The sequence below is a fragment of the Cnephaeus nilssonii genome (genome assembly GCF_951640355.1).
Source record: "Cnephaeus nilssonii genome assembly, chromosome: 22".
NCBI classification, from domain to species: Eukaryota; Metazoa; Chordata; class Mammalia; order Chiroptera; family Vespertilionidae; genus Cnephaeus; species Cnephaeus nilssonii.
In genome coordinates, this window is record NC_137093.1 from 22,350,986 (window position 1) to 22,368,875 (window position 17,890).

At 58.0% G+C, this 17,890-nt stretch overlaps 1 protein-coding gene across 4 annotated transcripts; it reads left to right on the forward strand.

The window, feature by feature from the left end:
• Nucleotides 1–2,008: 2,008 nt before the first annotated feature.
• On the forward strand, nucleotides 2,009–8,716 carry TMEM119 (transmembrane protein 119). Of its 4 annotated transcripts, none has more exons than XM_079763077.1 (2): nucleotides 2,009–2,086; nucleotides 6,599–8,716. In XM_079763077.1, exon 2 carries the CDS (start codon nucleotides 6,611–6,613, stop codon nucleotides 7,454–7,456), a length of 846 nt encoding a protein of 281 aa, XP_079619203.1. In that variant the 5' UTR covers nucleotides 2,009–2,086; nucleotides 6,599–6,610; the 3' UTR covers nucleotides 7,457–8,716. The 4 variants fall into 4 exon arrangements, with proteins under 4 accessions (XP_079619203.1, XP_079619202.1, XP_079619201.1 ...); XM_079763076.1 differs by lacking the exon at nucleotides 2,009–2,086 and adding an exon at nucleotides 2,390–2,471; XM_079763075.1 differs by lacking the exon at nucleotides 2,009–2,086 and adding an exon at nucleotides 2,551–2,573.
• Nucleotides 8,717–17,890: the final 9,174 nt, after the last annotated feature.

A 17,890-nucleotide genomic window follows, 5' to 3' on the forward strand; every position in this document is an offset into this window, starting at 1 on the left:
TTTGTTGTCGGTAGTGATCAGTATTAACCGTTTCACCTGGTTTTAGAAGCTCATAATACACCACACCTACCTGATCCCATCAAATGCAGAGCATTGTCTTCTTTCCTAAGCGATTTGGCCTTGCAGTCAATGTTGATGGTTGACCTGGATCAACCCATGATTTTGTGTGTTTGGGATTCTCAAAATAAATCCACTTTTCATCGCCAGTCACAATTCAATGCAAAAAAATACTTTCTTTTGTGCCATTGAAGCAACATTTTATTGATGACTTTTCGGTTTTCCATTTGTCTTTTGTTCAGTTGATGTGGCACCCATTTTCCTTCCTTTAAAATCTTTCCCATTGCTTCTAAATGATTGGAAATTGTTTGCTGAGCAACATTTAATCTTTCTGCAAATTGTTTTTGAGTTTGACACGCATCTTCATCTAATAATGCTTGTAATTGTTGGTCTTCAAATGTTTTCGGTTGACCTGGACTTTCTTTGTCTTTTGCATTGAAATCATCACTTTTAACGCATTTAAACCAGCGCTCACAAGTATCTTGAGATGGAGCATGTTCACCATAAGCTTCCCGAAGTATACGATAACTTTCAGCAGCACCTTTCTTCAAAATAAAGTAATGAATTAGAAGTTCCCGCAAATGCTCTTTTTTGGGCACGAAATTCAACATTTTTAAGTGTAAAAATATCTATGATGTTAACACTGTCAGAAAATTTGACATATGAAATTTTGAAGCTTGCTGTCAATACAACAAAATAGCATACATATCAAATCGCGTATATATCAACATAGGTGCAACTCCATCTATTGAAAAAAAATCCGCATTATTAACCGGTACACCTGGTACTGCCCAGCACGCTCACGCCCTCCGTCTCCCTCCTCAGAGGCTCCGTGGCGGGCAGGGCATGGTGGAGGCAGGATCTGAACCCGGGTCTGTCTCCCTCTGGCTCCTGGACTCCCTTTGGGGGCTACTCTGCCCCTAAAGGGGGAACACTGAACGGACCCTGTCTTAGGCTGGATGGGTGACATTCTGGGACTCTCCCCCGGCTCCCGCTGACTTCCCAGCCCTCATTCCCTGCTCCTTCCTTTTGTCCACGTCTCCTCCAGCCCCTGGGCCTTTACCCAGCCTGGTCCTTTCCCCTGAGTGCCTCTCAGGGTCTCTCCTGGTTCACGGTCAAGTCCTCCAGGACCCTTCCCTGGCTCTGTCTCTCGGGGACCTCTCTTTGCCCCGGGGTCCCTGAGCACCTGGCCTGGCCCCTCTCCTGCCGAAGACCCATTTCTGTTTTCTGAGAATGTAATTTGCATAAGTGTCTTTCTCCCTGGAAGTCTTCAAGCTCCTGAGGGCTGGGCTGGGTCTGGTTCACCTCTCGAGCTGCGGTTTGCCGCTCTGTTGACTAATGAGTTTGCCGACCACTGTCATATACTGCCCTTTACCTCTTTGCACACAATATGCCACAATTGCCTAATCCTCACAGCTTCCAACTACACGGTAACATTTAGTCCAGTCCAGTGATCGGCAAACTCATTAGTCAACAGAGTGGCAAACCGCAGCTCGCGAGCCGCATGTAGCTCGCGAGCCGCGATTTGCCGACCACTGATCTAGAACGTTCGTCTGCTGAATGAATGCAGGGGCCGCTGGTCCAGTGGACTCCTCAGGTCAGCCAGAGGTCCCGGTTCCAGGGCTACTGCTGACCTCTCAGTCCTCCGATTGAGCCACTTGGACTCATCTGCCTCAACTTTCCCCATCTGTGAAGTGGGGCCGCAGCTCCTGCTCGAACCACTCCGAGGCCACTAACCTTAGAAGGTCATGGCTGAGGGAGCCCAGCAAGCTTCCCACCCACCCTGCCAATGGGCCAACGGAGGCCTGGAGGAGGCAAGGCCAGACAGTGGCTGCCATAACGAGCTCCCTGCCCCAGCCCAGACCCTCCAGCAGGCCTCGCTCATGCTCTGCCTTACACACACCCCGGCTCCCACTCGGCACCCCAAGCCTCGGAAAACCTGAGTCACAGCTGGAACCAAGGACTGGGAATTTCCCCCTCACTTCCAGGGGCCTCCGAACCGCCTGACCTCCTCTTCTTCGGAAGGAGGGTAGGACCCCAGCTTGCTGGTTTTTTTGGGGGGGGGGAGGGGGGCACGCTGTGGGACAGCCCTGTCTGTCTGTGTGCCCCAGCCGGCCCTGGGGACCGTGGTCAGGGAGGAAGTGCCCCATCTGGGCTTCCCCGGAGCGTGGAGGGGGCGCCCGCGGGAGTGTGAGCGAGGGGGGATGTGTGTGGCCCAGCACAGCCCCACCCCTCCCCCCTGTCCCCACCCTAAACCCCTTAATGAAATCAAGCTGGCCCAGCAGCCAGGGAGGGGGGAGGGAGGGAGGGGGCGGGAGGAGGGCGGGGCGGCCGGCCCAGAGCAGCCGGGGCACTGGCACGGACTGGCTCTCGCTCCACCTGGCGGGAGACCAGGCCTGTGTGCGGAGGGACTGGTGAGTCGGGTCCCCTCCTGCCCCCTCCTCTGTCCGGGGAGCCCGGACATGTCTTGGAGTTTAGGGACTGGAGCCGGCGGGAGTGCTTTGGGGGGGGCGTCTGTAAGTGTGTGTGAGTTTTGAGGGGGTGCCGGGTGCTGTGTACGTGTGTGAGGTGCTGGGGGTGAGGGGTGCGGGACGAGGGTGCCCCCGTGTGCCGGCGAGCTGTGCGTGTGCACTGCGGCCTTGCCACGGGGGACGTGTTGTTCTTGAGAGTGGACGCCCGGGAGGTCGCTCCCAGGGTCGGCGGGGGGCGGTGTGGCTGGGACTGTCCCCGCTCGGCTGGTCTGGGGGGATCCGCGGGGTGACGGGGTTGTGATGTGCACACGCTGTCGGAGAATCAGCCCGTTGTGTGTTGTGTGTTGTGTGTTGTGTGTCTGTGCTGGCGGGCCTGTGAGCTCGCGGGGTGCCTGATGTTGTGTCCGTATGTTGTGTACATGTATTGTGTGTCCATGCTGCTGCTGCTCTGTGTGTGTGTGTGTGTGTGTGTGTGTGTGTGTGTGTGTGTGAGCCCCCAGGATCCCCATCCCTCCCAGGCCTCCCTCCAGGGCCCTGGTCCCTGCCCTCGGCTGCCCCAGCAGGGGCCACCGCGCTGCAGCCAGACCCCTCCCCCAAGGCCACTAATTGAAGCCAGGTTTTCCTGGGCCGCCCTTCCCCTCTGGCGACCAGTCTCGGGGTGGGGGTGGAGCAGCTGCCGTGGCCCCTCGGCCTCGGGTCTTGGGGTACCTAAGTCTTAGGGGTGTATTTGCATCCTTGGCATCCGCTGGGCCGTCACATTTTAAAACGATAAACCCTGTGATGGCTCTAAAGAGAGGCCCTGCTCTAAGCGGGGTCCTGGCCCTCCCTGTGGCGCCCACTAACTGACACCTACTGTGCTCTGGGCACGGCTGTCTGGTCCTGACAGTGGTCCCGGGAGGTGGCCTTATCCCCACTCTACAGATGTGGAGACCGAGGCCCGGAGATGACACGCGGACACAGTGGGGTATTCCGAGGGGCCCCTCCATTGTGGGTTCGGTTCAGGGCTCCTGACAGGCTGTGAGGCCCTGGGCAGCCCGGTCCCCGTTTCAGCCCCGTTCCCTCTGCGTAAAACGAGACGGTTGGCCTGACCCCAGCTGTTCATGGCCAGTGAGTTCCCGAGTCTTGGAACAAATTCGGACCCAGGAAGGAGGGCGGGCAACGGATGGGCTGCGGCCATTTCAGGAATGCCCAGGCCAGTGCACCCATTCCACAGATGGGAAACTGAGGCCCCGAGAGGGCAGGGTCACACAGCGATCACCTGAGAGGCCCAGCCAGCTCCCACACTTTGCCTGCATATTTCCTGGGGGGCCAGGCGGGGTGGTGGGGTGTGGGGGCCTCTGAGAGTCGGGGTCTCGGCCTTTGAGAGCCAGAGGTAGTTTGTGTGGCCACTTTCTCTGTCCTTTGTCCCCCTCACCCCAAGGCTTCAGGAAGGGAGCACTTTTCTCTGCCCAGCTCTCTGCTGTGCATGTGTGTCCATGCATGGGTGTGCATGCATGTATACATGTGCATGTATGTGTACATGTGCATGTGTGTATATACGTGTGTGTGTGTGTGTGTGTGTGTGTGTGTGTGTGTTCCTAGATTCCTCGGTGATCAGACTTTAGGAGATTTCACCCAACGAGGTAAAAAAGTCAGCCTGTCCTGGAGGTGGGGGAGATATTGAGCAAATGCACACCTCGGGTGAGGGTCATCGTTTGTTGACTTTTGTGGGGACATGCTGGCTGACCCTGGAGCTCTGCTGGGGTAGCAGCAATTTGGCTGCTCCCAAGTGTCACCTCCCCAGCATGCCCCCAATTTACAGATGGGGAGAGTGAGGCCCAGAGGAGCTGAGATGGAGCCCGGATTCTAATCCGGCCTCCCCGGCCTCCCTGCTTTGCCGCCTGCAGACCTGCAGCGAGGGGACTGACTCCACAGTGGGCCCCTGGGGAACCCCTGGTCTTCAGCCACCGCTGGTCACGGCTGAGGTCTGTGGGGAGGTCAGCCGCCACCACGAGAGGTCTCTCCGGGGGCTTGACTGCAGGCAGAGGCAGGGTGGAGACTGCTTAGACCCCGAGATCAAAGCTGAGTGGGACCTTTGCTACCAGTGCCAGGGAGAGGGGGGCCGAGAAGGCTCCTGCGGTTCATGTGGCATCTCAGGTCTTTCTCCAGCTGACAGGTGATGTGAACCAGGGGGCGTGAGGCCAGCCCCGGGCCCGAGATAGATAGATAGATAGATAGATAGATAGATAGATAGATAGATAGATAGATAGATGATAGATGATAGATAGATAGATGATAGATAGATGATAGATAGATGATAGATAGATAGATAGATAGATAGATAGATAGATAGATGATAGATGATAGATAGATAGATGATAGATAGATAGATAGATAGATAGATAGATAGATGATAGATAGATAGATAGATAGATAGATAGATAGATAGGACACTTGGGCAGAAGAAGGTTCAAACCCCAGCTCTGACAGGTATCGTCTGTGCGTCCTTGGGCAAATCACTGTCTGTCTCTGAGCCTCGGTTTCCTCCTCTGAAAACAGACGGTGGCAGCTTCTGCAGGCTTGCATCCACAGAGGGGCTCCGAGGAGCGGCCTGTGAGGAAAGCACTGACCAGCTCACTGGCAATGACCCTGAGCAGTGTTGCCTCCTCTCATGTCCTGGAATTATCCTTTGTTTGTGCCCTCTGAGCCACTTTGTCCAGAGTCATGCCCGCCCAGTTCACGTCAATGAATGGCACTTTCATTGAGCGGCCCCAGCTCACGTGGAAAAGCCACTCAATGGCCTGGCGTCATTCCTGCCTCGTCTCCTGAGTCCCCCAGGTCACCGTGAGGCCAGTACATCACCCGTTTAATGAAGCGGGGCTGCTGGCCCAGGCGCCCAAGGGGACCTGCAGTCAAGGTGCTGGACACCTGACTTCCTTCTCCAGCCCGGGGACTTGCTGTGTGGCTTGGGGCCTGCCCCTCGCCTTCTCTGGGCCTCTGTCTCCCCATCTCAGTTCCCCGAGAGCCTCAGACGCGATCCTAAGGCTTTTCTATCTGGGAGCCTCTAGCCGCATCCAGTGTCAGGGTCCTGGGCCCTCCACTGGGCCAGGATGGGGTTCTCAGGGGGGTGACTTGGGGGCCACAGAAAGGGGTCCCCTGGTTTATCTGAGCGCCTAGCCCCACTCAGGCTGGCAGGGAGGGTCAGTAAACTGGGGCCATGAGGAATTTATTAGCTAGCTGGCTGTCTGGGCCAGATAGGGTCTGAGGGAGCAAGTGAGGTGCAGGGCTCAGCTGGTCCCCATTTAGTGTCGGGACTCAGGCTCCAGTGAACTCTAGCTCTGTCTCAGGCATGGGGGTGGGGGAGGGGGTTACCCTGCCGCCTCCAGTGCCTGCTCTGAGCCCTGAGGGGAAGTTAGCCATGGGGCAGATGCTCCCAGTAGGCCTTCTGCTGAGCTCAGAACACACGCAGGCTTCACAACCTATGACTCTTCCCGAGAAGGGAAGGGGACCCCAGAGGGGCTAGGGGCTGCTGGGGAGGGCTCCCCATAAGAGGGGGGGGTCCGCTGACATTTACTCAGTTTCTCACTTACTCAGCCCTGCCATCTTCAAGCCCCTGTTCTTCCTTGGTACGCCACGGAACCCCACCTGAGCCTCAGTTTCCATACCTGGAAAATGGGCGAATAAAGGCACCTCCCCTATTGGGTGGCCCTCAAGCGGCAATGAGAAATTCCATGCCAAAAAAAGGTAAAATAGTACCTGGCACGTGACAAGCAGAAAAAGGCTAAATTATTACTATTAATTCAGGTCAGTCAAGATACATTTATGGAGCACTTGCTGTATACCAGATACGGGGCCAAACCCCGAGGATGCCGAGATAAATAAGATCCAGATCCTGCCCTCCAGGACCTCAGAGTGGAGTGGGGAGGAGGGGCAGCTGTGAACCCCAATAAGAAGGAATGGGGGTCCTTTGTACCGTGGGGAGGCTCAGGCCTGAGGAAGGAAGTGACTTTGTATTTCCTGCACCTCCTTGGGGTCCCCTAAGACCCTGAGTCCCCCCCCCCCCGACCTCTCTCTGCCTCGCTCCCCCACAGGTCCCGGGCAGCATGGTCTCTGCCATGGCCCCTCGCCTCGTCGTGTCGCTGCTGCTGCTCGTGAGGGTCCTGCCCGCCGTGGCCCACTCCGTGCCCGTGCAGGTCTCCTTCCTGGAGGACATGGGGGGCAGCGGGGAGGCCGATGACTCCTCAGCCTCCTCCCCGAGCCTCCCGCCGCCCCGGACCCCGGCCCTCAGCGCCACGTCGGTGGGGCCCCAGCCCACGCCCCTGGCGGGCCCCAAGCCCCCCACCAACTTCCTGGACGGCATCGTGGACTTCTTCCGCGAGTACGTGCTGCTCATCGCCGTGGTGGGCTCGCTGGTCCTCCTGGTCATGTTCACCGTCTGCGCCGCCGTCATCACCCGCCAGAAGCACAAGGCCTCCGCCTACTACCCCTCGTCTTTCCCCAAGAAGAAGTACGTGGACCAGAGGGACCGGGCCGGGGGCCCCCAGGCCTTCAGCGAGGTCCCCGACAGGGCCCCCGACGGCCGGCCCGAGGAGGCCCTGGACTCCTCCCAGCAGCTCCAGGCCGACATCCTCGCCGCCACCCAGAACCTCCGGTCTCCCACCAGGGCGGCCCCGAGCGGTGGAGATGGAGCCAGGATGACGGAGGGCAAGGCAGAGGAAGAGCAGACCGGCGGCCAGGAGGAGGACCGGGACGCCCCGGGGCGTGGGGTCCCCACGGAGAGGCCAGGGGTGACGGAGGGGCCATGCTCAGGGCTGGCAGAGGGGGTCCTGGGGGCCCGAGAAGGCCCAGGGGAGCCAGAAGCGGCTCCCTCATTAGCCCAGGAAGCCGGGGACCCAGCTGGCCCCCCCCAAAGCCCCTGTGCTTGTGGCAGTGTCACCCCTAGCGTCTAACAGGCCCCCGGGGCTGTGGCCCTGACTGTCGGACCCCTCGTGGTCCCCTCCTGGGCCGCCCCCAGCTGCAGATCCCAGCGTGTCCCCTCCCACAGCGAACAGATCCTGGTGTCCGCTCCACCCGGGAATCTCACCAACTTCTAGGACATTTGCCTCTGCAGCCCCAGAGGGCTACATCCCAAGCACAGCTCCTGTGGGGCGGCGGGGCTGGGGATGTGTCCCCCGTACAACCACGTCGATTAGGAAGCGCACTTGGCGGTCCCCTGTGACAGGGCCAACATCACCGTCGAGGTAGAAACGTAAACCGACCAGCTAGGAGTTTGGGGAGACTGTAACCGGGAGACGTGGAAGTGGCCGGGGCGGGTGCAGTTAGTGCTACGGCAGAAGTGGGCCCCTCACCTGCTCACCTCATGGCAGGTACGAAAAATGAGCATTTCCCAAACTGGGTTCCCTGCGGTACCCTGACAGGTACGGAAAAAATGAGCATTTTCCAAACTGGGTTCCCTGGGGGTACCCTGTGGAAAAAAAGATGTTGGCGTCCAGTGAATTGAGGGAACGCTGCCTCTCGACTCCCAGCACCCCCTTCGACCACCCCAGGGCTCCAACAAGTCCTGCAGTCAAGGCCCCGTGGAACCTGGTTTCTGGTTTCATAGCCTTTCCCAAACTGCTTTTGACCAGGGAGTACTTTCATCATCATTATTATTATTATTGTTATTGTTATTATTTAGCAGCTACAGTGGAAACTGCTCCAGGGCGCACTCTGGAAATGACTGCTCTCAGTGTTCCGGAAGGCGCCCCGCAGCGTCTGGTTGGTCTGGGCGTGGGGTGTGGGGGCTCAGCCCGCTGCTGCCGTGGGGATCGGGGGTGAGGATGGGGTGAATGAACTAAACCTTTTTGTCAGGCTCCCAAAGCAGCCTCGAAGCCCGGGGCTCTAAGTGAGGAGACCTCACTCTGGGGGGGCGGGGAGGGTCTCTGACGCCTGGCCTGGAGCAGGGCACCCAGTTCTCCCTCCCCTGCACCCCTCGGGCCCCCCCCCCAACCCGGCCCCCCGCCTCTGCTCATACTCGGTGTCTGGCAGCCTGTGTCCACAGCCTGCTTTAGTCTTCGACCAGGGAGCCTGAGCTCCGTCCTGATTTGATTTGGGGAGGCTCTGGGGGGGTCCTCTTCCTCATTCCTCCATCTGGGGTCCCCCCCCCGCAACCTCTGCACAACTTTCCAGGTGCTGAGCTATAGCAAACCAGCACAATAAACTTTATTCCGGCCTGAGTCTCGCTGCTTTTCTGAAGGGGGCACCAGTGGCCGGGGAGATGGGGCACTTCTCCTGGGCTGTCCCATGGGGTGGGGCGCCTTTCTGGGGGAGACACATCATTGGGGCTCTAGGGGGCTGAATCAAGCGGGGAAGGGAGGCAAGATGGGTGTCCCAGGGCGTGGGGCAGTGACGCGTGTCCCCAAGGCTGAGACTGGCTCTGACTGGTGGCCACCAGCCAGGTCCCATGCGTGGCGGCCACAGGGGAGCCCCCGAGGAGACATGGCAGTGGGGGGCTCCCAGCGGAGGCTTCCGTTTCCCATCCCCCTGCAGAGTGGCTGAGGATGGGAGGATGGGTCCGAGGCAATGCCACACTCACCGCACCAGCACCCTCCCTGGCGCCTGGGGTTGGAGGCGGCCCTGGCCTTTGTCTCCCCGCCACCAGGCTGCTCCTTGCCTTTGATGGCAAGTTCCTGCGGCCACTGCTCCCCTTCTGCCCCGAGCTGGCAGCTGGGATCCAGATGTGGCTGGGCTGGGAGCTGTGCTGGAGCCCCGAGGTGATGGGGGCAGGGAGGCCATCGCCCCCCCCCCCCCCCCCCCGCCCCTGGCGAGGATGTCGGCCTGGAGCTGCTGGGAGGAATCCAGGACCTCCTCGGGCCGGGGGCCCTGTCGGGGACCTCACTGAAGGCCTGGGGGCCCCCGGCCCGGTCCCTCTTCCTCCTCCCTCCTCCTCCTCCTCCGACCCCACATCCATCCGGAGGGGCCGGATTTGGGCTTCCCAGCACACAATGGCCTCTGTCTGGCTCAGTGGGGAACGGCCCTTCCTCTCTTAGCCCAGACCAGCCCCCGCCCGAGAACACAGGGAGAACTGAAGACAAACACTGAGCCCCGGAGGCTGTGTGGCTCTGACCAAGTCACTCAGCCTCTCTGGGTGGTTTCTGAGCTCCTGCCGGGGTGTGCCTCGGAAGTGCATTAAGCTTCCCGGTGATGGGCAGCAACCAAGTCAGACAGGATCAGGATTGGAGATGCTGGGGAGTAGGCAGGGGTGATTTCCCAGTCAGCTGCTCCCTGCTCAGTGGCTCCCCTCAATGCTCAGCTGGGCCCTCCAGAGGGTCTCCTTAGCCATAGCCCGTGTCCCCTGGATCCGTGGGGGGTTAAGGAGGAGGTCTGAGCTCCAGCGCAGGAAGAAAAGTAAACTGAGTTGTTGTTTTTTTTTTTTTGCTGCTACTCCCTCTGCCTGTAACACCCTTCCACCCCTTGCCTTGTTAACTCCCTCTCATTCTGGCTTAGATGCCCCCTCCTCCTGGGAGCCTTCCCTGATGGCCCCTGACCCGCCTCTCTTCCACAGTCTCCTGAGCTCCATGACAATAACGATTGCTCACAATTAACAAGCACCTGTTATGTGCCAGGCACCGCTCCAAGCACTGGACTCGCCGCCCTACGAGGTGGGCACTATTATTAGTCCCATGTCACAGGTGGGAAGACTGAGGCCCAGAGAGGTGAAGTCAGTTGCCCGGGTCACACAGCCAGGATTCCAGCCCTGCAGTCTGATTCCCGAGTCTGAGTTCCCTGCTGGGCTCTACTGCTTTTTTAAATAAATGAATGAGTGAATGAATGAATGAATGAATGAATGAAGTCCTTGGTGGGGGACAGCAGGGCCCCACTCCTACTTAGAGCCCCTCCAATCTGCTCCCACAATTGCAGTGCAGTTACCCAAGAAGAGCCTTTTATGGGCACACATCTGGCTGGGCACCAGTGGGGAGTGAGCCATGGAGGGAGACAGTGGTTGGGGGGCATGTGTGGCTGTGGCCGGGCCAGGGGGGAGAGTGGGCTTGAGGTTGGGGGGTGGGGGGTTCCTACTGTTCCCAGGGATCCAGGAATCTGCCAGGGCCTGAACAGGCCCCTACTGTCCCAGGGCTTATAAAACCGCACAGCTGCCCTCAGCCCGGGAGTCTGTCCCAGGGCCAGGCCTGGTCTCCATAAAGGGAGAGAGAGGAGTGAGTGAGCCAAACTACCCCAAGACACGGGCCCCAGCTCAGTGTGGGAATGGGGGCTTCTGGGGTAGTGGATGGGGGTGGGGGTCCTGAAGAGCCCCCTTCCCCGCACCCTGTCCCCCTCCGATCAGTCTGGGGGCTGGGCATTCGCTGGCGGGGAGTCATGTATGTATCAATATTTCACTCCTTTTTACTGCTGAGTAGTATCCCCTTGTATGGATGTGTTACAATTTGTCAGTTCACCTGCTGATGGACATTCGGGTGGTTTCCAACTTGGGGCTATGACAAAGAAACCTGCTATGAACTACGGATGTTAGGTTACTTCTCCCTCCCAACCTTGCTAATGAGATGGTCATTATTTCTCCCCATTCTACAGATGAGAAAAACAGAGAATCCGAGAGGTCAAGTAACTTGCCCAAGGACACACAGCCAGTAGTTGGAGCATAGAACCTTAGACAGTGGGAATGTCTGAGCTAAGGGACTTAAGGGAACCTCTATAGTTCAGAGGGTCTCAGAACCCCTAATCCAGACCAGCCCCTCAATCTCTAAGTGGGCATAGGCAGACCAGATAGGAGCTGGGGCCTGTCCAGAGCTGGTGAGAATCGGGGTCTCTGGTGGGCAGCCTGGCGCTGTGTCCAGCCCTGCTCTGCCTCATCCTGGCTCTTCACTGGGTGTGGGGGAAGGATGGGGCCTGTTTGGAGTGGGACAGGGATTTGCCCTTTTTTTTTTTTTTTCCAGGAAGTTTTCATTTTAGGATTCCTCCGGCTGCTCAGAAATAGCAGGAAGGATTTGGCACTGGCTCCAGGGCCCGGAGGTTTCCCCACAGCTGCGCCCCTCTCCCCAGGCCGGCCCAGGGTTTATGGAAGCAGCTGCAACGTATAAAATAGCCCTGCTCCTGCCAGAGGCCCCTACGATGCCCGGCACAGACCCCACCACCCCCGGGGGCCGCGCAGGGACGCCTGGCGTGCCCTGCAAGGCTGGAGGGTGCAGGTCTAGGAGGGGCCACCTGGGGCATCTCCCTTGGGGTTTGGAGAGCCAGACTCAGCTGGAGGGTCTGGAGGGGAAAAAGGAGAAACAGGATTGCAAAGGGGTCAGTGACTGGTCACAGCAGGGGAGGAGGAGGGATAAGGAGCCAGGAGACCCAAGTAGGCCCTTCCTAGCTGTGTGGCTTGGGGCAAGTCAGCTTACCTCTCTGAGCTATGGGTTCCTCCCTTGCAAAGCTGGGGCCACAGCCCTTGCCTCGTCCCCGGGACGCCCCCAGGATGCTGAGGGGTTACTAGATGCAAATGTACTTTACAGTGTGCAGGGCAGTGTAGCATGGTGGTTAGGGGTTCAGGCTTCGGAAGACCTGGGTTGGAATCCCAACTCTGCCATTTCCCAGCTGTGTGGACTTGGGCAAGCAACTCCACCTCTCTGGGCCTCAGTTTCCTCATCTGTGAAATGGGAACAATGACGGCACCTACCCTGGAGGGGTGGTGGAGGCAGAGTTGGCTCGCTTAGAGTGCTTAGGACAGTGCCTCCCAGGTGCTCCAAGGATGTGAGCTTGTCAGCTGTAAACTGTGAAGCGCTGTGTGCAAAGAGGAGGGACGGAGGCAACTCCTGTCTCTCAGTGTTGGCTGTTCTGTGAGTTACCTCTTCCTTCCAGGTTTAGGTTTAGAAGCTTCATGAGATCAGTGATTCTTAGATGCTTGACATTTTCGTCTTGACAACTTTCCTTGGGGGCTAAGGCAGCGGGTTCTAGAAATGCCGGTGAAACCAGAGCAACACCAGCAGCCGGGGGAGGTGCTGTGGACTTCAGGGAGGGGTGGAGGATGTGGCCAGAGAAGAGACAAGCTCACGCTGCCCTTTGGGCGATGTAAAGGCCCCCCCCCCCTCCCCTGCGCCCCTCTGCAGGGGTTTGGCGCCCAGAGGGGGCCCGGGGTCATGACGCAGCTGTTCCCTGTCTCCCTCTGGGGTGTGGTGACCCCAGCCAGGGCTTAGGCATTGTCTGGGCTGGCAGAGCGGGACACATGGCTGGTGACATGGGTTGGGGAGCCCAGGGACTTGGGCCCACGGGGACAGGCGCCAGGACTATTTCTCGGGGGCTGGAAAGGGGAGGGGGGCCCAGTGGGATTCGTTGCCAGGTGACATGGACTGGTCCTCTCCTCTGTCTGTTGTTGTGTTCCCACCTGGAAAGCAAACTGAATTCTTATCAGCACCGGCCCTGGCAGGAAACTCTGCCAGCACACAGACAGAGGACATAGGTGTCTGCATCCCAAAAGACTGGTGTTCGAATCCCAGGGTTTGAACCCCACTTCCGGGCGGTGTGACCTTGAGCAGCTTCTGCCGCCTCGGGGAGCCTCGGTGCGTCCCCTGTGAAACCACAGGCCCTGCCGGGTCGCAGGCTCCCAGGAGCGTGGCCAGGGCCCGGATGGAGAAGGAGTCCAGGCTCTTGGTTCTTCTGATTGTCCCTGTCGCTCCTGCAGGCAGGAAGCTCCAAAGAGGTTGGTGGCTTCTCCTCCAAGCCCCGTGGGTCCAGCCCAGCATGGGGCGGGGTACTCAGCAGGTGCTCAATGAATGCTTCGCAGGGAGTGCTGAGCTACCATTGAGGAGCTCCTTGAATGAAGATCAGAGGGTCCCCATTGAGGACATTGGACAGGCTCCAGGAATTCCCCCCCTTAGTCCCCCAATTTTGGGGCACCCACTGTATAGCAGACAAGGGTCCTCACAAAGCTAAGGGAGGCATGGATATTATCCACCTGCTACAGAGCAACACACAGACGCTCAGAGAGGTGAAGTGACTCGCCCAAGGTCACACAGCCAGAAAGTACCTGAGCTGGGCTTTGAACCTCCTGGGGCTATGGGTCCCCATAGCCAGTAGGACTGCTCCACGCTGCCTGCAGCCCTATTCACGAATGAATGAATGAATGACTCCATGAATGCATGAATGAATGAGTGCATGAATGCAGGATAAGGGGTTGAAGGAGGGGGCCCAAGGCCAATGTGTTCAAACTTCCCCGTGGCCCCACAGCTCAGCTGGCTCAGGTGTTTTCACTGCTGCCGGTGCTGCGCGCCTCGTGCCTCGTGTGGGCTCCACGGCGGAAGGGCAGCCAAGTGGGCTTCGACCACCCAGAAGCCTCCGCGGGCTTAGGCGCTTCCGGTTCACAAACAGCGCATGCGCCGCATCTCGGCTGCTCACCCCGCACGCAATGCCTGCCGGGGCACCGCGACCCACCGACCCACCAACCCACCCGACAGGCAGCCCGAGGCCACTTGGCCGTGGCCGGCGAATGACCAAGCCAGTCTGCGGGACTCGGACGCCCGTGGCGCTGCCCCAGGTGCTGCCTGCAGGAGAGACGCTGAGTGACCGCGGGGTCGGAGGTCAAGCCACGGCCCAGGGCTCTCCGGAGGCGGGAACGTGGAGATGGGGGCCTGGGAAGACCTGGCCTTGTGCCTGGAGCCTGCGCTGGAGACCTGCTCTGCCTCCTGCCTGGCTGGGCTGCCTGGCCCGTCAGCCACTTGCAAAGGGAAGGCGGAGGCTTGCTCTGGGTTTCAGCGGGCGGGCCTCAGCCTGTGTCTGTGTGAGGGGTGGGCACCTGGGGGCAGAACCGCAGGATGCCCTTTGCCTAACCCAGTGGTCGGCAAACTCATTCGTCAACAGAGCCAAATACCAACAGCACAACGATTGAAATTTCTTTGGAGAGCCAGATTTTTTAAACCTAAACTTCTTCTAACGCCACTTCTTCAAAATAGACTCGCCCAGGCCGTGGTATTTTGTGGAAGAGCCACGCTCCAGGGGCCAGAGAGCCGCATGTGGCTCGCGAGCCGCAGTTTGCCGACCACAGCCCTAAACCAAAGGAATCCCTTGACTCTGGGACCAGAAGATCTTGGGAGAACCTGCTTCTTTCTCCCCCTTTCACTCATCCCAGAGAGACCAAACTCCCCACCTCCCCCTTTTTAAGAGACCCCCTGGAAGAGATCTCCCAGATTCTCTGGTCGCCTCCTCGCCGGATCTCAGCAACCCCACACCAGCAGGACGTCCCTTCTTCCAGCGAATCCCGGAAATCGGGCCCGAAGACCGATTTCCCCGCCGCCCGGCCTGCAGCAGGGCTCTGGCCGGCGGGCCGGGCCAGACGCTGGACGGTCACTTAGAAACACTTGAATTTTTCCCATGACCTCTCCTGAGATAAGAACATTTCGTCTCTGCCCAGATCTGATCTTCGCACTGTCTGGTTTTGAGCAAGAGAGAAACGGCCCCTTTCTGGAGGGTCCCGGGGCAGCATCTACCAATGTGGAAAATTTCCTTGCCCTTTGCCCCAGACATTCTTTCCTGGAACCTGCCCCCAGACACCTGCCTGTGGACCCTGAGATGGACGTACAAGGATGTTTGTGCCGCTAAGTTTAGAATAAGCGAGCAAAAGGAAACCACCCACGTGCCCATCCGCGTGGGGTGGTTAAAGAGACGGGGTCCTGTCCTCGGAGAGGACATTCCAAGAGGATTGGCTTTGGGACCAGGGTCTGGAACATAAATATAGTCAATATTTTCCAGTTTGCTTCTCACATAAATGATTTCGTGTGAAAAATCGCTACGAAGTCGGTTTGATCAGCGTCATTTAGCCGACGAGCCATCTCTGCTCAGTGACTTGTTGACAAGCGCGAGGTAGCACAGCTGGTGAGTCGGGGAGAGGTGTCAGGTGCTAGGTTCCACCTGGCAGCTCACCTTCCGTGTGGGTTGGGGTCAACCTTGCGGGAGGGGGGAGAGCTTTGTGCTCAAGGGACCCGCCCTGATGGGATGGACTCGCCCAGGAAGGTCACCTGTTAGAGGTATGAGCCCAGCCTTCAGCTCACCTGGGCTTCGGGTATCTTTGGAGTGGAGCCGGTTCAGGGTTCCTCTGGGTCCGAGTGGGGGCCAGGGCAGGCGCTGGGCCAACAGAGGTCACGGATGGCAGAGCTGGGGGCCTTTGCGTCATCACACGTGTCCAAGGACATCCCGCACATGCACGCCTTTGCAGACACGTGGCGGCTCCTAGGCCCTGCTGGTGGGACCGCTGGTGAAAGGGGACGTGGGTACCATTTTCGGAGATGCTGCCAAATGGCATTTCCAAAATGCGTCACCCATTCCCATTCCCGTCTTGGTCTAAGACAGTGGTCGGCAAACAGTGGCTCGTGAGCCACATGCGGCTCTTTGGCCCCTTGAGTGTGGCTCTTCCACAAAATACCACGGCCTGGGCGAGTCTATTGTGAAGAAGTGGCGTTAGAAGAAGTTTACGTTTAAAAAACTGGGCTCTCAAAAGGAATGTCAATCGTTGTCCTGTTGGTATTTGGCTCTGTTGACTGATGAGTTTGCCGACCACTGGTCTGAGAAGAGTGTTGTCGTTTTCCTATGCTTACAGCGCTGCTCATTTCCCGTCTTTTTTCCAATTGGTGAGAAGTGGGACTCCGCTGTTGTGTTAGTGATGGAGCTCTGATTCCCGGTGAGGAAGTGGCTTTTCCTCATGGAGTTCCTCTACGAATGATCTGTTTCCATCCTTAGTCCCTGTTTCCATCCTTAGTCCCTGTTGGTACTGGCTGTGTATCTGCTGATTTTCATCTTCTTTGAGCCCCAGAACTCTTTGTTCTACTAGATTCTTACTACGAGTGCTAACATATGTTGAATGCAAGTCGAGCTGGAAGGGGGGATGGGATACCCAGGGGCATCTGTGTGCCTCCCTTTGCCTCTTGCAGGGGCCCCTAGGGCTCAGTGGAGCATAGTTTGCAAATAATTGGCATAGTCCTACCACTCAAGTTACACATGGGGAAACTGAGGCCCAGAGTCACCCAGAAAGATCATGGCTGAGGCAAGTCTCCAGTCCAGGTCACCTGAATTGATCAGCGCTCATTCAAGGAGGAACTCTAGGGAAACATAATCAAAGCATCCAGGAGTGACTGTTACATTCCTGTCTACGCTCTTCACTTGTGGTGTGTGTGTGTGTGTGTGTGTGTGTGTCTTATTGCAATGGCTGGGACTTCCAATTCAATATGATTGGTGGATGTGGTGGTGGAGGTGATGGAGGTGGAGGTGATGGAGGTGGAGGTGGTGATGGTGGTGGCAGTGATGGTGGTGGAGGTGGTGGTGGAGATGGTGGCAGTGGAGGTGATGGAGGTGGAGGTGGTGGTAGTGATGGTGGTAGAGGTTAGAGGTGGAGGTGGAGGTGATGATGGTGGACATGGCAGAAGTAGTGGTGATGGTGTTGTTGGAGGTGATGGAGGTCCTAGAGGTGGTGACAGAGGTGGTGATGATGGTGTTGGAGGTGATGGAGGTCCTAGAGGTGGTGATGGAGGTGGTGATGGTGTTGTTGGAGGTGATGGAGGTCCTAGAGGTGGTGATGGAGGTGGTGATGGTGTTGTTGGAGGTGATGGAGGTCCTAGAGGTGGTGACGGTGTTGTTGGAGGTGATGGAGGTCCTAGAGGTGGTGACAGAGGTGGTGATGATGGTGTTGGAGGTGATGGAGGTCCTAGAGGTGGTGATGGAGGTGGTGATGGTGTTGTTGGAGGTGATGGAGGTCCTAGAGGTGGTGATGGAGGTGGTGATGGTGTTGTTGGAGGTGATGGAGGTCCTAGAGGTGGTGACGGTGTTGTTGGAGGTGATGGAGGTCCTAGAGGTGGTGACAGAGGTGGTGATGATGGTGTTGGAGGTGATGGAGGTCCTAGAGATGGTGATGGTGTTGTTGGAGGTGATGGAGGTCCTAGAGGTGGTGATGGAGGTGGTGATGGTGTTGTTGGAGGTGATGGAGGTCCTAGAGGTGGTGACGGTGGTGGTGATGGTGTTGTTGGAGGTGATGGAGGTCCTAGAGGTGGTGACGGTGGTGGTGATGGTGTTGTTGGAGGTGATGGAGGTCCTAGAGGTGGTGACAGAGGTGATGATGATGGTGTTGGAGGTGATGGAGGTCCTAGAGGTGGTGACGGTGGTGATGATGATGGTGTTGGGGGTGATGGAGGTCCTAGAGGTGGTGATGGAGGTGGTGATGGTGTTGTTGGAGGTGATGACAAGGCTGCTTGTGGTAGTGCACATTCTTGCCTGGTTCCTGATTTCAGTGAGCACGCTTCCAACATTTCCCCGTGGCTGAGATGTTTGCTGTGGTTTTCTGATAAATACCCTTTTCTGGTAAATAGAAATTACTGTCTGTTCTTGGATCGCCAAGATCTGGGGTCGCACATAGGTATTGAAGTTTACCC